Source organism: Gouania willdenowi, chromosome 3 (genome assembly GCF_900634775.1).
Source record: "Gouania willdenowi chromosome 3, fGouWil2.1, whole genome shotgun sequence".
Lineage (NCBI taxonomy): Eukaryota > Metazoa > Chordata > Actinopteri > Blenniiformes > Gobiesocidae > Gouania > Gouania willdenowi.
In genome coordinates, this window is record NC_041046.1 from 8033619 (window position 1) to 8054738 (window position 21120).

Sequence of the window (21120 nt, forward strand, 5' to 3'; positions counted from 1 at the left end):
GGGAACCACGTTACAGTTCTATGATTTACACGTAAGCCTACGGAGTAAATCATTATTAAAATATGTTTTATATCAAGTTTACCTGGATCATTGTACTATTTTAATCTAAGCTAACACAAAAGGAAGATTACGTTTTGTAATTTTGTAATTGTAATTGATTTCAGGGGATAAATAATAATTTTAATTGTAATTGGAAAAAATGCCAGCCACTGTAATAATAGAGTTGTAATTGAACATGAATAATAGAAACCATTATTGTAATTTAAAAATGTAATAGACCCTGACCTACTATCCAGATAAAGCCATTGAATATTTATTTTAAACTAATATTTATGTAGTAGCAAGAATATATTTAGTATATTAAGACAAATTAGCTTCACCCTCAAAATCACAGGTGATGGAAACAGTATGTAGTATGTAGTATGTGTATCTATAACCACAGATACAGACTAAAGTATGAAGCCATATCATTTAAACACAGTCTAAGAGATGGGCAACTTCTATCATAGCGGGGGCCACAAACATTTAGAATAAAGATTAATCTGAGCATTAATACAAGCTGGAAAAAACAAATTTAAATTTTTTTTAAATCATTTTGCAGATATTCTTGTCAATATGGTGAATTTTTGTTGTCTTTGTGTGTTTTTTGTTGTATTTTTTTCTGTTTTTATTGTCATCTTGTGTATTTTTCTGTCATTTTGTGTAATTTTGTGTCTTTGAAGTCCTTTTGTAAATATTGTTGTCATTTTGTGTGTTTCAGTGGTTGTTTAGTTTGTCTTTGTGTGTGTTTTATTAATAACTTTTAGTATTTTTTTTTTATCGTTTTGTGTACTTATCTTGACATTTTGTGGTTTTTGCTGTTTTCTGTGTTTCTGTTGTTCTGTGTATAATGTTCTTTGTTTAACTTCCAACTTGCATGAATTACAATTTTGTTTTGGGGGCTGCATAAAATTAGACCGTGGGCCGCATGTACAGTAGGCCCCATGTACAGTAGGCCCCATGTACAGTAGGCCCCATGTACAGTAGGCCCCATGCCGCCAGTTTCTGGTCTAAGGTTTACTTTTCAGTGGGAAAAGCAGCTGTGCACTCATTTCAAACATGCCTCATCATTAAATATATATCTATATCACTTTAAGCTAATCTGTATCTTTCAAAGAGTGACGTTGTAGCTGGAGGCTGCACTGACCTCTGGTGGTGAAGGCTGGGGTTCCCATGCGTAGGTTCATGGGCATCTGGGAGGCCATGGCCAGCAGGTTGTGTTGGAACGCCTGCTGCATGAGGCGCTGCTGCTCCTCTGCCAGTCGAGCCATCTTCCTCTCTGGTCCCTCTCCTCCGCCCGTCTCCAGCTTTTCCCTCAGCTGCTCTAGAGTGGCAGCTCGTGCTAACCCGGCCACCTGCTGCTGACCCAGGGTCAGGGCCATGGAGGGTCTGGCTGTCATGATGTTGGGGGTCAGATCATCTGCAGGACGGACGGATGAAGAGGATTAAGCACAAGTTGGTGAATGTAAACCAAACATGTTGGATGGGAGAGAATAGATTAGAACACTTATTATCAAACTGTGGTAAGCTTACCACTATTAATTATTTACAGTGTAAGTACAGTGTTTTATTTTCCTATATTTAAACACAGTGTTACTGTTCAAACTGTGTGTAATGTTACAGTGGCCAAAAATATTAAATATACTTGTTAAATAAAACCTTTGCCTTGGAGAGTCAAGTATTTTCTGAGGTGGTATGTGGTGAAAAAGTTTGAGAACCACTGGATTAGAATATTAAAATATTATTTTTTTTAGATAAATCCATAATAAAGGTAGGGAAGGGTAGCAAATTCAGTACTTTTTTTAGGTACTGACTGAAGTCCTTCGGTACTTCCAGGTACTGAATTAAGTAAAATCAAAAACCTAAACGCATTCTTGTGACTGTGAGGAAATGGAAGCGTAAACGATTTCCCGTGCGGTACCTGAACACAACATTGCACACACACAGTAATGACATCAGTACCTGTGGTTTCAGACAGCATAATAATGATCATATTATCATGAATAATAATAATTATAATAACAATAAGAAATCTATTTTATACAGCACTTTTTTGGAGACTTAAAGCCACTTTACTTTACACAAACATAAATAAAGAAATAACTATAAAAATAAAAGTTAAGGAAAAGCAAGTTTAAACAGGTGTTTTGATCAGTGTTTTAAAGGGTGAGAAGCTCAGTCACTCGGGAGGAGCTCGGAGTAGAGTCGCTGCTCCTTCACGTCGAAAGGAGCCAGCTGAGGTGGCTCGGGCATCTGTTTCAGATGCCTCCTGGTCGCCTCCCTCGGGAGGTGTTTCAAGCATGTCCTATTGGGAAGAGGCCCAGGACACGCTGGAGGGACTATGTCTCTGAGCTGGCTTGGTGTCGCCTCGGGGTCCCCCCAAAAAGGCTGGAGGAGATGTGCGTGGATCGGGAGGTCTGGGCATCTCTGCTGAGACTGCTGCCTCCGCGACCCGGCCCCGGATAAAGCAGAAGAAGATGGATGGATGGATGGAAAATAAAATTTCCAAAACTGTTCAATTATTCCATGACTTTTCAAGACTGGAAAATCGTTTTCTCAAATTCCATAACTTTTCCAGGAATTTCATGACCGTGGGGACCCTGAACAACCCACTGAAACAGACAGAAATGTCCGGTATTAAAGAGAAAGTATAATCTTCAATTAGACTTTCCTTTCACCTTCCGGCTTCGCACACAGTTTTTAGGATAAAAGGGATTAGAACCAATTAAGCTCTGGCAATAGCATTGAACGAAAACACCTACTGTATGCGCACAAATGCAAATGAAATACTCACACTATAGAGCCCTGTCACATAGAGCTGCTTTTTAACTGCATAGTTGGAGTTAAGGGTTTTCATGATGAAGAAATTTGTGAAACAAAAGTTACAATATACAATACTAAGTTGGATGATATATTTGTTTAAGTTTGTCATATTAATATTATTATCATTGTGAGGAATAAATATGGTAAATTGGAACATTTTGAGATTTCATTAGTGACCATTTATTACCACACAAAAGTACTGATACCCATTCACTGTTAACAAGTATCGGTTCAAATGTGAAAGGTACCCATCCCTAAATATAGGTCTCATTAATCAATAGATCGAAAATCATTTGGTAAAAAAAAAAATGGTTGAAATTGAAAGTTTGTTTTCATCTCCACCACAAACACTGCGTTTGTTGACATTTTCACACATTGCATCATGGGATATGGAGTCACGGAGACGCGTGCGTAAAAGTGTTTTTACTCCATTCTGATATCACATGAAATACTGGGAACAAAACTACAAAAACTGGTGAAAAAAAACACTCCACACCCCATGATGCAATGCACAAAAATGTTTTTTTTTATTTTTAGTAAATGATGTTCAATTAATTGATCTAAGAGGCGTACACTGTGATTTTATCTAATGAAACATTTAAATCAGTAGCAATAAATGATTTCACAAGTACTTTAATCAAGTTTAAAAGTGTTTTAAAGAAGTTAAAACCTAAACAAATAATACTGGAAATGATAAATTCCTATCTCCTGTTAAAGAGAATTAAATCAAAGTAAAAGAGCTTATTATTCCTATTTTTCTTTGTTTACATGACATTGGTTTATCTTCTTCTAGCTTTTAAGGCTCAATCGGAGGCACATGCCAACTTATATGAGCACATAAAATGGGTGTCAGGTAAAGAACACCATCAGTCAGAGCGCGCTCACTCAGAGGGTCAATGGCAGTCACATTCCAGCCCAGCCGCAGTGACATCACATATGCAGCGCTGTAATGACAGTTATCAACGGGATCCTCCAGAGCAGGACCAGCAGCTTCAAAGTTCAATGCAAACTGTGGTATTAATCAGCGGCGTAGGTGAGGCGCCTCAATAGCCTCAAGCAAAACGGCCACAGACACCAACACTTACACACCTGGAGAGAGCGCGCACACACACACACACACACACACACACACACACACACACACACACACACACACACACACACACACACACACACACACACACACACACACACACACACACACACACACACACACACACACACACACACACACACACACACAACAAACTAACGTGACCTCACAGGCCACCGTACTCACATTTTTGTGTGAATTTTACATTATGAAAGGCTTCCATCTGACGCTGATACAGGATCGTTTACCTACATCAGCACTTTGTAAGGAAAGCATTAAAAGTAAATGCCTGAGTTGTATTTTTCACCAACTATGCATTCCTATCAGGGTCGGGATCAATTACATTTTTCAGTGACAATTAAGTTTTCAATTATCCATGTTCAATTATTATGATTACAGTGACCAGCTTTTTTCCAATTACAATTAAATTACATTTATATTTTATCCTCCAAAAGTCAATTACAATTACATTCTCAATTACTAAAGTTGAAAACACAATTAATCACAATTACTGAGCCTGAAATAAATAACCTAATAAAAGCAAACCTTCCTCTTGTGTTAGCTTTCTGTTAGCATCTCTTATGATAACTGTCATAGATCAGCAGTAAAATACAATGAATATCTATCATCATTCCTTTCCTATCTATTGGTTCCCTTGTTATGCTTCCTAATCAATATATATAGGTTTTCATATTTTTGGTGTGGGCATCTGAGCATTATTTGTGTCAGTATACCCCTAGATCATAAAAAAAATGTAAATGGTAAAATGTGTGAAAGCTTGATATGAAACATATTTTAATAATTAACTACATATGTGTAAACTGTACATAGAACTGTAACATGATTCTTCAGTTTTGCGTTAAATTAGAATTGACTTTTTTATTTTACTTTTTATTGACAACTAATAATTTTCTACAAAATTTGCAATTACAAAGTCAATTATCTAACCTCAATTACAATTTAATAACAATTACGACAGCAATAGATTCTTTAAATTACTATTCCAATTATAATTTCGCCATAATTGTAATTAATGATCAATTACGCGGTTTACAATTATAATTGACCCTAACCATGTGTTGCTATGCAGAGCTATAATTCCTCCAGGGGGCGCCGTTCCCCTGTAAATAATTGAATCCATCCCCACTGTAGTTAATAAATACCTTCATCTGTCTGTATTGAGCTGCAACAGTCTCTGTAGTAAACTTTTACTCAGTTTAATACATTCACCAGCAATTACAGGGAAGTGTTTATGAACCACTTTGAACAACAATCACATGAACAAATCATTGTTGAAAAGTTGAGCAAATATCCTTAGATGTATTATTTTAAAAAGTGTTTCCTCTTCATGTTTCAAAAGCCATCTCTAAAATATTTTCTAAAGTCTAAATAAATGAAGTTTATGGATTTGGTGAAGTTCAAAACATTTCAAATTATGTATAAAGCTAAATACAGAACACTGCCAAAAAATGCATTATGATTATTTTCAAGTAGACAAGGGGAGTATGATTTGCAGAGGGAATTTAACTTTAGAAAGAAAAAATTCTTTGAAAAACATATGCATCTGAGTTCGTGTGGTCTCGCTTTGAAACAGTCTTAACATTAAACTTAGAAGTTGTAACAACATGAATAAATGTATTAAACATGTATTAGATCAGTACAAGGACTAGAATCTGATGGGTAGGTGGACATGTGGAAGTTGGTGTTATGTAAATATACAGTAGGTAGGTCTATGAATGCTGGTTTTTGTTTATATTTATGTGTATTTATATATATATATATGCACCATATATATAATGCATTTTGCTCAAATGTCAGATTTATTTTGTTCTTTGTGAAATAGCTTGGAAGTATAGGGGCAGGACTAGATGAGCGTTAAGCTTCCATCTGCCTCTTCTCAAACATTGCTGGGTCTCTTTTTAAAGGAGCATAAGGCAGGATCTAGAGATCAGACTCCGTAGTGACACCACGGTGGTTAGTGTAACTGCAGTCAACAGCTAAGCTACCACGGGAGCGCATCGACTGTTTACAGCTGATACTAGAGGATGGACGCATGTCTCTGGTTTGTGTTTCACTTTCTCTTGTCACCCGTGCGCTGATCGGATGTTGACATTAACAGTTGTTTGTTAATAAAATCAGTGTTTACCACGAAAACAAATGTAAATATGTCATTTCTTTGAGAAAAAAAAAATCAGGCTTTAACTGTCGGGTCGAACTCGGATGAGAAAATGCGGCTCGATCCGCACGCCAGCTGTAACATGGTTATTTATTTACTCTCCGTTCATGTGACCGTTTACTATAAGACCTGTGCACATGCCTCTGCGTACATCTGTGGAACCAAACAGTAGTTTAGTTCACTGTGCTTGTCTTCTTTCTGTCTCCAAGGCGTCTTGTTCTCATTCTTCTTTATTTCCGGTATTCAAGCCGACGAGAACGCGCACCAGCATCATTTGACGTCACTATCAGCGTCTTACCCGTCTGCAGAACTGCGCGGGAAATTTGCACCCAGAACAGCAGTACAAAATGTATCACACAATCTGGCAATAGGTAGAAATATGTGAGGGCTCATTCTCTATGGTTTAGAGCACTTCATCACCCAATAGCATTAAATCAAATTCATGTTTATTTTTTCACAAATCCTGCCCTACGCTCCTTTAAGTGATCAAATCATTGCTTTAAATTGTTTAGTTATGTTTGAGATAAATTAATAAATCAATGTAGATCGATTGGATGGCTGTACCTTTCTTCAAAGAGGGTCCCAGTGAACTTTGAAGGCCATTGAGGGCTGCGGAGGTTCCTGCTCCCAGGGCTGAGAGGTGCATCTTGGGAGGAGAGAGGATGTGGGGGGCAGTGCTTGGAGAGGGAGAGAAGCGGAAGAGGCTGCTGCTGTAGCTGGGACGACGGCCCTCACGCCTGTTACTGTCGATGGCCGCCTGGAGCTCGCCCGGAGAGCTCAGGCCTTTCCTCTCACACTCAAAGGGATACAAATATTTCATGTACCTGACGAGGGAAAGAAAACATCACTAAGACACAAGCTTTATCGACACGCAACATAACATACAGTAACATAACATACAGTAACAAAACATACAGTAACATACCATAACATAAGAACTGGTTTCTCAAGATGAGAGGTCGGTGCATTACCTGTGTTTGTTAAATGTCCCACCCTGACAAAATAAATCACTCCAAGAGTTTAACATCTCAATTACAAAGACCGGTATCTCCTCCCTCCATAGCGTGGGATACATGTTAGTGTTAATGCTACATCTGGTATAACCAGAATAACTGCCTCAGCCTCGCAGCGTTTGAGATGCAGTTAACAACCCAGTTACTAAACAAACTTTAAAAGAATTCTTTAGACATAAGGGTTGCAAAGAATCTAAATTATGTCTGTCTGACATCACAGCAGTAAAGGCCAATGATGACAGACGGACACGCTAAAGTCACTTATTTAACTATCTGACATCATTTAAAATGTGCTTTCATAAATGCTACAGATAAACATAGAAAGCACATAATGTGCAAAACTTTGGTATCGTTTAGGTCATTGTTCTGGCGAGAGATTTGAGATTTATTTTTTTTAAATGAAACAATATGTATTAAAAATGTAAATACATCCAGGGTTCTCACCAGGAATTTTTCACGGCACAGGGGGATCACATGGCGAGTAAGCACCGCCAGCGCAAGTGTTGTAGGGGGGTCCGGGGGATCCCACCACGGATTTTTTTTTTTTAATATATAACCCTGAGGGCAACATTGAACCTTTGTTACTGTCTTACTTTAAGGACAAAAGTTATGTGTTGAACAGGTGAAGGGTGATGATGAATGTAGTTAGAGTTACTCATGCTTGGTATAGGTCCTCCACTAATAAATACTCACTCACTGTATAGACAAGAAATAAAATTGTATTTAAAAGACCGATTCAATGACGCACTTTTCAAATTTAAATAAGGTATTATGTGGGACCTGCAGTAATATTAGGACTGTTATGGACACCACTCCCACTCCCCAAACTCATACATCTTATATTTTTCTATTGTTTTATTTAGTTGATTGATTTTGTTTAAATTATTAAGCACAGTTTATATTGGATGGTGATTATGGGTACAAAGCACAGGATGCACACAGTAGAGATTTAATCAGGCCTAAAAAGAAGACCTGACCCGGCCTGAGCCCAACAGAACACGGCTTAAACCTGTCAGACTCGAACGATGCCGATGTCTCTTTACGCCGAACCCGTCTCAACCAGACTGTATTCACATTTGTGCGCAAGCATGTAGAATGATCCGTTGACAGTTATAAACATGACGAGCAGCTTCATGTGTCGCTACACGCTACGTTTGGTTGAAGTACTATTTATACTGGACGTGATTATGGGTTACCAAGTGGAGGACGGGCAACATCGGGGGCAGCTAAGTGGCTGCAGGGGTCCTCAGGTAAAAACCATGGCATTCGAGCAAATCCCCTGTTTTAAATAGATGGTGCGGCTGATGTATGTGTTACTGGGTGATGCAGATTAAAAATAGCGTTAAAACAACCCATGCACACCTGGAAGTCCCTTTTGTGTCCAAGTGTGCAACAATTATTATGATGGTACCGATTTAAAAAAGGAAAAAACAACAGAAAATCCACCTACGCCAGTTTAAACAGCGTAGGGAATTATAAACACAGTGATGAGGACCCGTATGCTCAACAGCGCTGGCTGACATGGGATTGTAGCCAGGGGGTTAATAATTTCCATCCTATGTTCCATTAGGAGGTTGGCGTTAACATAAAACAAACAACAGCAATAGACTAAAACACACAGCACATATTAAAAAGGCCGGTAACATACAACCGTTAACAATCTACGTGAGATAAAAGATAGAGCTAGAAATGTGGTCAAGCATGTATGATTTTTGTGAATGACAATAATGCTGAACTAATAATAATAATAATAAAATAAAAACAAATGTTAAGTTTGTTTATTACTGACAAAGTACGTGATCAGCCTGTTTATGTAACACCGGGTGAACAGGTACAAAGACAATGTAGTATAATAAATGATACTAAGTAGGTATGTAGGATGGGTGGATGGACAAACAGTAAGTTGTTCAGCTCTCCATCCCATAAATATACACTTTATGCATGGTGGATGCATAATGGTGGAATAGTAGAAGAGAGGATCAATAAGAAGCAGGAGGAGCTGCATCCATTAGATAGAGCAATGCTACCCAACAGTCCAGCAACATTAAAAATACATAGAGGCTCATTAAGGGAATCAGTATAGTGGACAGTATAGAATAGATAGGTGTTACTTCTCTTGTAGGGTCCCATCAACAAAGCAAGAGGATATTATTATGGACCGCAACCTGTCAGTCTAACCCCACCTTAGTCACGGTGCACTCTGACCCCAATCACATCAACAAATCTATAGGGGAATTAATGGGCTCTATATGGGACGTAATGCTTGGAGGGTCCATGAAAAGGAAGGTAGTCATGTGAAGAGGGTAAGAAAGTCAGACATGCACCTTTTTAATGACTGCGTTAAAGGCTGGGTGGATTAAAAAATAATGCTCTCAATGTCAACACAGAAAAGCCCTTACATTCTGGTTGTTAATACACAGCTAAATCTTTTTCAGCTCTTGTAGATTGTATTAGTTTGCTGTTTTTATGACACAAAGACCTACTGTGTGCGCAGAGTGAAAGCTGCACTGGTGATGGAAGTGGGCAGGTTGAGTCCCTTTGTGATTTCTCGCCAGATCTTCTTGTTGATGACTTCCACGAGGCCTCCTTTCTCCGTCACCAGCTTGTAGAGCATGTACAGATCCAGGACCTGCTTGGCCATGATTGGAATACGGTTGACTGGGGTTCCTGTGGTAGAGAGAAAAAATAATAAATACATCACTACATCAGAAATCATACACTCGAGTCAGAGAGATCTATTCACTGCACTCAAAGGATCACTTTTTCTGTTATTGTCAACAATCCGTGTATCATTCGTTCTTCATTATGTAACAAAAACATAAACAAAAAAAACACTCATTATTTGATATTTGTTTCCAAAACCAAAATAAAAAACGGAAAACGCCTTGTTTTTTAAATTCAAGCTCTTTTGCTTACGTACAGAAAACAAAAAACCGAACACCTTTATCCGTTTTCTCTATTGCCGACTGGCCAAAGTACGTGACCCGGAAGTGTACTCTCATCCGACGCTAACAGCTATGCTAATGGCAGTTTGGGATGACAAGATCGCTGCTTCCAACTGTGCATCCGAAAACGTGTCCTTTTCGCTTTAGCTGGTGTTGGGCACAGAACCTCCTCACGGACATTTCGGAGGATTTAGAGACTCCTAAGTGTTGCAGAGCTAAAGATATCTCGGAATGTTTAACGCTTCACTTCCGAGTCAAGTACTTTGGCCAATCGGTAATGGGTTTTTCGTTTTCTGTACCAAAGCAAAAGAGCTTGAATTTGAAAAACAAGGCGTTTTCCGAGTGTTTTTTTATTCATTTTTCATGTTTTTGTTACATAATGAAAAACGAATGAACGAATGATACACGGATTGTGAAGCAACAATCATCAACTGGCTTTGAGTTTAGTGGAATTAGGCCACCTGTTGACCTTAACCTGGGCAGTATTTTGGATCATGTATCACTCATTTGGTGTTTTGACTCTTCTTTGTAAGAACAGTTTCACGTTAACATTCACAATTTTCCACATTTCTTTGTCAAATGAATAAGCTTAATGGAACATTCAAGACGTGTATAATTTATGTGGATTCCACAAAGCAAAGACAGCTAATGTTTGCTTGTGATTTTCTAGTTTATAAAGTTTGTTCTGACTGGTTGGGTGTCTCCATTTGAAATTACTGCAGCAGTTATCTAAGCAATATCACAGGAGAAGGAGTTCCGTTTTAGAATAGAATACAATAAAATGCTTTTATTGTCAAAAGATAAATGTATTTACAAGAGGAGGAACTATGAGGTTAAAAAAACAAATGAATAAACAGTGAGAACAATGAGGATAAATATAGTGCACAGTTACAAATTGTCTAAATTGACGAACTCCAATGTGTTGTGCTGAAACATCAGCACTGGTGTGATTCAGTCAGAGATAATCACACCAGTGCTGATATTTCATCACAACAGCACAACCTCTCGTGTGATATTGCTTTTATACAACAGTTTTACAAGCGTATTTTTTATTAGTTAACAGTAATAAGTGACAAGAGATTATGATTTGTTTGTTAATTTAATCATTTGGCTTTGCCAACAAAAATAGTGGAGAGCACAGCTACGTTCACACTGAAGGCAAATGCAACACAAATCTGTATCCGATCTGTTAAAAACAGTCTGAACCAAGGCTGGGCGATATATCGAGATTCAAAATATATCAAGTTTATGATTTTGAAGATATAGAAAATTATAATATCGTCTATATCAATATATTTTCATTTTATAGCTTATTTTGTATTAAAATACTGGCTTTAGGAGTTGCTGCTTTTGCTACTTCTCAGAACAGCATAAAAAACATAGTTTGATGGATTTCTGAGTGCGTCCTAACCCAGACCTTCATCTAAACCAGCCTCACTACCGAACTCACCAAATGTGGCACATATTGTGCAACCGTTTCTTAATAAATGTGTCTGTGTGGCATTTTGCATCAGCAAATTTAACCCTGAATTGTCTTTTTGGTCAAACTTCATTTGAAATAAAATTATCAAGATTTATATCGTATATCGCCATTTTCAGAAAAAATATTGAGATGTTTTGGTCCATATCGCCCAGCCCTAGTCTCAACAACACAATTCTGAAGCTTTTAATTCCAAAATTTGAATGATGCCACTGACATCCCTATCCAACCACTGTTAACTCTGACTCGGCATCTTAAACAGTTCGTTGTAAGGATGTAGCAGCCATCACAGCAGACGACTAGAGCTATAAACCTGGCTCTCTTCTTTTTCGCTCTCCTTAAAGTTATGAAGTGATGACTTCTGTTGGAAACAGCATTTCTCAGCGCGACACACAGTCCTACATTGGAAGCCTCCATATTTACTTCAGTAAACACCGTGGGGTCATGGGTCACCTTAGGATCTCTTCTGCGCATGTAAATCACTTCAGTGTCACATTCAATTCATACTCCAAACTGATTGAAGACATTTAATATGTAATATTGACGACCACACAAAAAATTGCACAATTCGGCTTTTTTGAAAAAATCTGAATTGTACATTAAGACCTGCAGTGTAAACGTAGTGACAGTGTACTGCGGTGTAGCTTGCCCAAGATGTAACTGTAGTTAACGGTATTTAAATCAGCTGTACAGTGGAGCGATATGAGTCCCGGTGCTGTTATTGCTCTATATCAGCACTCTTAGAATGTCTGTCGTCCAATTAAATTACTTGGTTGGAACTAACTGTTGTATAAATTCTCTTATAGATGCTGTGACACTCAACCATGAAATATCCATGGACACCGTAACCAACCAATGATTGTAAGTCCGCATTTACCCGCCCGGGTGAAAGAACTTAAGACCCAGTGACAGACCCTGCTTAATTTGTGGACCCTCCATACAAACCAAAGAGCTGTCAGGATGCCGTCAAGCCGCCTGCCCACCCTTTAAATTTGGCTTGAAAACATATTAGCCTAGTTAACGCAATCTGGCTTGACCTGGAAAAGGGGATTCACAAACAACACAAAGCAAAGCGGCTCTAGACTTTTGATACAGATGCATTAATCCTGTCAACAGCTTATCTGCAGCGAGGCTTGCAAGGGGGGGGCACTTGGGGGGGCACTGCTCCTGTACGGAGCAGAATCAAAAAGTGCAATGTGCTACCGTGTAAGCATGCAGCAGGAGAGGGGAGTGTGGATTGTGACAACCTGCTAATCCGCGGGCCGCGGTGGGTGGGGGGCTTCTGGATAGGCCAGTATAATGAAGCTCATTTAGAGGATTGGACCGAGTAAATCCACACCCCTCTGCTGTGAGTGCTGTCCAACTCCATGCGGGGGGGAGGAACTGTACAGATTTGCCCTCCCAGTTAATGCCAGTCAATCCTTGAGCCCCTCGTACAGGCTGCTCTTAACCTGGAATTGGTCTCATTAATGACTTGGTAAAATAGCTGTGTGATCAGGCCATGAAGATTAGCCTTGATGCATTTTCTTAAGTTAGCAGCATGTCTTAAAGCCATGTGCAGAGGATTCAGGTAAGCACATGGACCAGTGCGCACTGTGAAGATCAGAGCAGTGTGATGGCTCAGTCAAAGCACCATCACAAGCACCTCCTGTGATGTGGTCGACAGGTAACAATCAAGCATCAGCCTTTTGCCTCACATTCTCCTAATTTTGTATGCGAGCAATGCAACAGATAGACAAGAGTAAACTTGCTAGGATGTACAGTAAAGACAATAAAAATACACTTCTGAAAATAATTGAATATCTAATAACCAAACCACAGCAAAACAAAACAAGGACAAATATTCAGCTACAAATCCCAGCTGTAATGTACTGTAAAAGTATCCAATTCACTCTTAAAAGTTACATGAAAATACACAAAACAGTTTGCATCAGCAAGGGTTAGTGTGAAGAACTCATTCATCGGACAAAAAAGTAATCACATTTTTGAGGGCCTAAACACGTTCAAAAACTCATGAAAATGCGACGGCATATTAAGACAAAAAAAGTTGATATTTTGGGGAAATTGCACATGTGAATGGTAAAATGACTCAATAGCTGTCCCAGCTGGGAACAACCTTTACTTCAGTACACTGAGGATTTCCCTGATTTGGGTAAGTACTGCTATTTCTTTCTACCACAAACACACATTCCCAGAGATTACACATTGTCACCTTAATGTCTAATGATTTACATCAGATTTATACCCACACACAAACAAATCAAGGACCTCTAACACCACAAGAGGACCTGGGAACAGACTCAATCAGCAAACCAGACGACTAAAACTGCTTAATTTTTACACATGTTCTTTGTTTCTTTTTTTAAACTCCTTTTTATCTATTCAATAAATATATTTTCACATATCAACTTTATTTCTATTAATACCCATTTTGCAATTGTCCCTTCACCTACTTTAAACTCTGTAATGCGCACATTTTAGGCCCCGATTGGAAATACTGACCTTAATTTCATGCCTATAAGTTCCTCCTGATTTCACATCACTCAATAAATGCGCCACAATGAGGAAAAACATGTATACATAAGATGGTACAATAATTTATTAATATTTCACAATAACCAAGACAAACAAAACAAGAACAAACATTTAATCTGGAAGTTATTAATGTATAAAATAGCACACTACAGGATAAATGGGTCGATTCTTGTCTCGTTCTCCCCCTTTCTTACGATCAAAGCCTTTACTGGCTTTGATAACCTTTGCCTAATTGTTGAATGTCTGCAAACTACATCATGCATCCAACACTGCACTGTTAAAGTACTTCACACATTCATATTTTTGTTTTAAACATACATGTTTATTTGGTTGTGTTATAAAACTATCTTGACAATAAAGTTGAATCTTTATAGATGTAATTGATTCCTCTGAGCGACCTGTTCACTTGGATGATGTGCTACGTTTATGGTAGTTGTTAAGAGTTTGCCAAAAAAATTAGTTATGGTTTAACCCGACCGTCATTCATAGTCATAGAGCCACCTATTGGTAAAAGGAAATCATAGGCATTATATTTGCACAGAAAATTACAGGAAAGTTTGTGATATAATCCTTGAAAAAGGTCAGCTACATCTCAACACTAACATTTCTGCCACACCTCAACGTGTGCCACGTCCCGACATGAGTGTGGTTGCGAGGGCCCGTTGAACGCTGCTTGCAGCTTTAATTGTATTTGACTTTTAGGATAAAAAAATAACTGTAATTGAATTGTAATTGGAAAAAAATGCTGGCCATTGTAATTGAATTGTAATTAAACATGGGTAATTGAAAACGTAATTGTAACTGTTAAATGTATTTGACCCCCAACCCTGTTGGCAGCTCTCCAGGAGCAAACTGGAACACACTGACAAAGTAGTTAAAATATTTAGCTTGGTTAAAGCCTGCAGAGTTCTGTTGGGGCGAAAACATAGAAATCTTATCTGCACACCGACTTATAGGCTAGCTACACCAAATGTTGCCATCTTTCACAAGTTACTTGAATCATTAACAAGTAATTAATAACATGTTTTGCCTGATTTCATTAGACTGAGAGAAAGACCCGATTTGTTTTCAAAGCAACACAATAAAGAAGGTCTCTCCTGTTACGTCTCTGGACAGCAGCGACGTTTCCACAAAGCAAAATGCTGCAAAGCATCGAGAACGCTCGACTGCCACAGCTTTGTTGTCTTATTTAATGCAGCGCTGGAACATCAATCCTGCATTAAACAATTAGTACCACTAGAGGGGTCAGAGATCAGCCAGGGGTTATTGATGTGTGAATTAAACTGCAGGTCAGCAGGAAGCCATGTTTTCATACGGGCTTGGTTGTGAACAATGAGAGCACAATAAATGAGACAACAGCTCTGGCCCTGCAGTGACAGGCCAGCAGTTAGTTTGGTTTTTATTCACGTCTGTGCTTTTCTCCCCATCTGCTGTCCAATCAAAATCAGATTGCATTCATTCAATTCTGCTCGTAAGCACAAAAAAGGAAGTCAAAAAAGATCCCATTTCAGACACGAAGACAAAGGGCTCAATATACCTTAAGTGGCCCAGAGGTGGTTTTAAAAACAAAAAGCAGCATTAATTAGTCAACGCGACGTCAGCGGAGTTTCACGTTACAGTGTGGTTCGACACCGCGGGAGCACTTTTGATTAAACTCTAACCTAAATTGCATTAGCAACGCACTGGCCGTTAGCCAAAGAGTTCCCCTCATTTAGAAGAATGAAGGTGCCGCCTGCCTTTGGTGTCAAACATCTGCTCCCATTCTCCACCCTGGAGACAGTTAGCTCCAACAGGCTTAATGAGCCTGGGCCAATTCATCTCTTTTGATCACACGGTTCAAACCCACTTCCTTCTACGCATGCTCTCAATGGAACCTTACAGTTCGAATCCTTCTACAAATGACCACAAACCACCATCACTGGAAACACAAGATCACTCTGTGACATGAGCAGTCCAGTAAGCAACTATTGGCTGTTTCATCTCTCTGTAAAGTCCCCATTTGTCCACTGTGCCGTTTGGAGCCAATCTGTAATTGGCTGCAGGCTTCACCTCCCATCATCCTTTGCCCCGGACTGATTTTCCCCCAGGGACACGGCCTTCAGGAGCCCAGTGATTAATGGCAAGAGGGGTCAGAGGTTGCTTTGGTGGGAAGTGCTAAGGCCGAGGGCCCCTGAACCACTCCCAAAGCCTTTCCTCCAACATCCACTGTGAACACAGGAGCCACACGGCCAGCTTTCAAACAGCCAGACATCAGATGATACGGGCCAGACGTAGTGAGATGCAGACAAAGCAGGACAGTGTACGTCCAGGAATAATGCCTGGATGTACAAGTGAAGATGATATTGTACATAGGCAAAGGTGACAAATAACCAAGTACAAATACTTTGTTACTTTACATCAGTAGGTTTTTTTTATTTCTTTTACTCCTTACTTTTATAAACAAATATCTGTACTTTCTAATCCTTACATTTTAAAATTGAATTTGTTACTTTCATGACCTTCGAAGATGACGTCACAACGTAAAAAGAAGCACACCAACAATCGCGAAGCTGGAGCAGAAGCTTGAAAGATTTTATTTACAAATTTTATCTATAATGAGTGCTAAATTCTCCAGGTATTGATAAAGGGCAACAGATTTAATTTATTTCCATGTACCACCTATAAGTCTATAAGTTCTTAAAAATGTTAAAAAATGCTCTGGGTTTTATTGAGCATTTGCCCTTTTTTGTTCTTGACACATTTTATTTACAAATTGTATTTATTATGAGTGCTAAATTCTCCAGGTGTTCAAAGGAAACAGATTTAACTCGTTTCATGTACCAGTTTTTTTTTTACAAGAGCTTAAAAAAATAATAGATATGGAATTTGCTTGTTTAAAACCCATCTTATTTATTATTGACAAGGACATTTGTTTTACTTTTTTACTTAAGTACATTTAGTAACATGTACTTTTTTTTACTTTTACTCAAGTCGGGGGACAACGCCAATACTTTTACCAGAATAATTTTTTATTCAAGTACCTATAATTTTACTTGAGTACTGAAAACTTGTACTTTTGCCACCTCTGTACATAGGCCACACTCATATAGTTACCTATTATATTATGTATATTTTCCTTTACTTACTTGGTTACTAAGGACATTAGAGGACATGCAGGAACTGATAAGTTACTTGAATCAGACGACATATTAGGGATGGGCAATATATCGTGATTCAAGCAATATCAAGTTTTTGACGATACAGAAAATGACAATATCGTCTATATTGAGATATGTCTATATATTTTTTTTAACTTGTTTTGATTGATACAATTAGGCCTGGGTCGATAATCAATAAATCAATTAACCGGACGGTAAATGAAAATGAACTCTAAGTTTGTCACCCTCAATATATTGCCATATTCATACGTATTTGGCGACGCGCCTGTCGGCTGCAGAGGCTAGCATTAGCAACGGATATTAAACAGCAGATAACTCAGTCAGTTCTAATAATTTCTCAGTGAACCTGCAGCGTTACTCTAAAGTAGTATTCCACCGCCAGGCAATCTTAGATTTAGGTAAATCAAACAGTAATAGTCCGGTAGATGCGGCAACTCTGGACCTACTATGTAGCTTCGGATTGCTACGCCGACTACACCCAGTGGTCTGTTAAGCAGCGGAGCCTCGTACCAGCGGTGTCCGCCGGCGGAGGAGACATAAGTGGTGTGATCGGAAGCAGAAGCGGGGATGCCGAGCGGGGCTAGCAACCAAGCTAAGTCTAAGTATTTTGTTTTCCTTGTCTTTCGCCTCCAAACAGGCTGGATGACAAGGGGGTTCACCCTCAGCACCTGAACAGGTTTGTTCCATAGCGGAATCAACAGAGTAAACTCTCGCGTCAGTCATTCAATATCTTTGTCTCTGTGGGGGGAGGCGGGGCTGCTAGCATTTTTGTTTACAAAGGTTCTAACTGGATTGGAAGTGTTACCTGTTAAGGAGTGTACAACTATATACCTCTGTGCCTCAATGTTTAATATTTATTGCAAGTGCAACTTTGTTTTATGAGAGAGACTTGATAAATCTTTTTTTAATTGCTTTGGTTGTGTGTGATTTTGCATTTGAGGTGTTTTTTTTTTTCTTAACAGAGACAGTGTCTATTTTATTGTTTTTTTTTTGTGATATTTATTAAAGTGCAATTTTTTGCTAACAGAGACAAAGTCCATTTTATTTTCATCGTTTTGTTTTATCTTGACATTCCAATTACAATGGTAAAAAATACTAATGAGAAATACAACTTGATAGCATTTGAAAGGGTGTACTTGCATTATTATAATATGTTATAATAACTCATTACATTAGTGGTTAATTTGGTCTAAAAAAATGTCGACAATAATATAGTTTATCGGCAATAATTTGTGGGGCAATATATCGTCCAGCAAAGTCTTTTATCGGCACAGGCCTAAATACAATCAGTACAAATCACATCAGACAAATGTTTAATATTATTCATGGAGTACAGACAAACAGTGTCCTTTACAATTTTTCCATATTTCTGAGACATATTATTTTATTTTTATTATTTTATTTAAAATAATATTTTATTTATTATTATTTTATAACTTATTTTGTATGAAAACGTCACTGAGTGCGTCCTAACACAGACCTTCCCCTAAACAAGCCACACTACAGAACTCACTCACTCACATGTGCTGTCCTTTAGAGGAGAAAAAGCCAAAAGTGTCACATATTGTGCAGCAATTTATTAATAAATGTGTCTTGTGGCATTTTTCATCAGTAAATTTAACCCATAATTGTTTTTCTGGTTGATATCATATACAGTATCGCCATTTTGAAACACAATATTGAGATATGAGTTTTGGTCCATATTGCCCAGCCCTACCACATAATACAGCTCCAATGTGAAGTGAAAGAATAAAGGAAGATGGTCATTTTATTTGACCCTTGACCTATTTTAGCAGGAAACAGCTGTTCACATTAAAGGCCCTCTATAATAAATCAATTGGCTGCCCCTGACGCCAGCAGTGGTAAATTAAATATTGCTGACTTCCTTTGATGGGCATTTCTTTAAATAATTAACCAACAGTGCGACGGGCTTACAGCGGACAACACACAGGAAATGAATTTTTTACTGAATGAGCATTGGCTGGTGTGAGGTTTCACTGCCATCTACAATGGGGAACGATCAGGGAAATAAGGAAAACACGGGGACCCTTTGTCTTTGATTAGTTCAGCTATTCAGACCACTTTTAAAATCCATCATTTGGCATGAATGCAAATGTTCCAAGCGGACGGGAATGAAAATAGAGACAAGCTAAGAGCTAGTTTTATGCTGTATCTAAGGGGGGGCAGGGGGAAGGAAGGGGGAGATGTGGTGAAGAAAGACTGGATTACTGCTGTAAGGAAGGTGTCAGCCAACACAAACACTCCCCCCCCAACAGTCCTTTTCAAGCCCCCTCCTCTTATACTAGGCATTGGCAACTGGTGGCCCTCAGTCTAACTGAATGCGGCCTCCAAAGTAAACATACAAAATAACAGAAAAATACATAAAACAAAAGCAAGAATACATAAAAAAAACAATTAATTACAACAGTACAGGAAAATACAGTACAAGACAAGAAAACACACTCCAAAAAACACACAAAAGTACTAGAAAAATGAACAAAACTACAACAGTATTAAACAAAATTATTCCAAAATGACAACAAAATACACAAAATGACAGCAAATTACAACAAAAGGACCCAAAAAGAAAGAAAAAACTCCAAAAATGACTCAGCAAACCCATAGTACTAGCAAACAAGCAAAACAACAACAGAAATACACAAAAAAATTTCCAAATAAATGGAAAATGACAACACAAATATACACAGAATGACAGAAAACACCCAAAATGACAATACAAACTCATTGTTCTTTGTGTTAATGCTCAGATTGGACATTATTCTAAATGCTGACATGAATGTTGATAATGTGGCCCTTCGATCAAACAAACACATTTTTGTGGCCTCCGCTGTGATAGAAGTTGCCCACCTCTGTCTTATACAATCACCACTCTTACACACACAAAATCAATTTAACAAAAACTGAAATGCACTTTGAAACGTTTTCCTCTGCTCACTTTAAATATATTTAGACAATGCCTCTGATTATCAGATACATTAGCGGAACTCTTCCACAGAGTTTTGTCTGGTCCTATTAAACAGCCTTAATGCTACTATGCACTATTTATGAAGAGCTACTTTCAAACGTGCATCTGTTACTGTGTGAAATCTATATTTATGTCCTCCCTCAAGTTATTTCATGCCCGTCATCACATTTTTACATGTTAAAAACAGAGGTGGCAAGTAACAAAGTACAAATACTTTGTTTCTGTACTTAAGTAGTTTTTTCTGGTGTATTTTACTTGAGTATTTATTTTTTTGGCGACTCTTTACTTTTACTCGTTACCTTTTTTTTTTTTAACAAATTCCTGTACTTTCTACTCCTTACATTTAAAAAATGAGCTCGTTACTTTGAAGAGTCGTAGTCAGGGCAGTTTGAGCTTTTTTCTGATATAAGGTCCCTTAGTTTTATGGTTTACATTTTCAAGTTTAAAAAAAATGTTAAACTCAAGCTGCTCTGGGTTTAATTGAGTATTTGCAATTATTTGTCTTGAAACATTTTATTTACAAATATGTATCTATAATGAGTGCTAAAGTATCCAGGTGTTTAAAGGTAACAGATTCTATAAGTTCTTAAAAAATAAATAACTATATATATATTTGTTTTAGTTTTTACTTAAGTACATTTAGCAGCATGTACCTTTTTTACTTTTACTCAACTTCAATACTTTTACTTTAACCAGAGTCAATTTTTATTCAAGTATGTATACTTTTACTTGTAACTCGTCAGCTTTGATTGCTGTAAATATTTGTAGTAATAATAGTATTATTATCCTATATCATGGTAATATGTGCACTGGTATTTTGGCCCTTATTTGGTTAAAGGTTAATAGTCTTCTACTTAATTATGTATGTTTTC

General features: G+C 38.0%; 1 protein-coding gene across 2 annotated transcripts in view; it reads right to left on the reverse strand.

Annotated features, from left to right (window-relative positions):
- The window catches only part of LOC114461294 (AT-rich interactive domain-containing protein 3B-like), a 92612-nt gene that overhangs the window by 4591 nt on the left and 66901 nt on the right, over positions 1–21120 (reverse strand). For both annotated transcript variants that reach the window (XM_028443278.1, XM_028443277.1), the window contains exons 5-7: positions 9628–9811; positions 6696–6955; positions 1187–1459 (exon numbers count right to left, since the gene is read on the reverse strand). In XM_028443278.1, coding sequence (XP_028299079.1) covers positions 1187–1459; positions 6696–6955; positions 9628–9811 — 717 coding nt within the window. The remainder of the gene's footprint in view (positions 1–1186; positions 1460–6695; positions 6956–9627; positions 9812–21120) is intronic.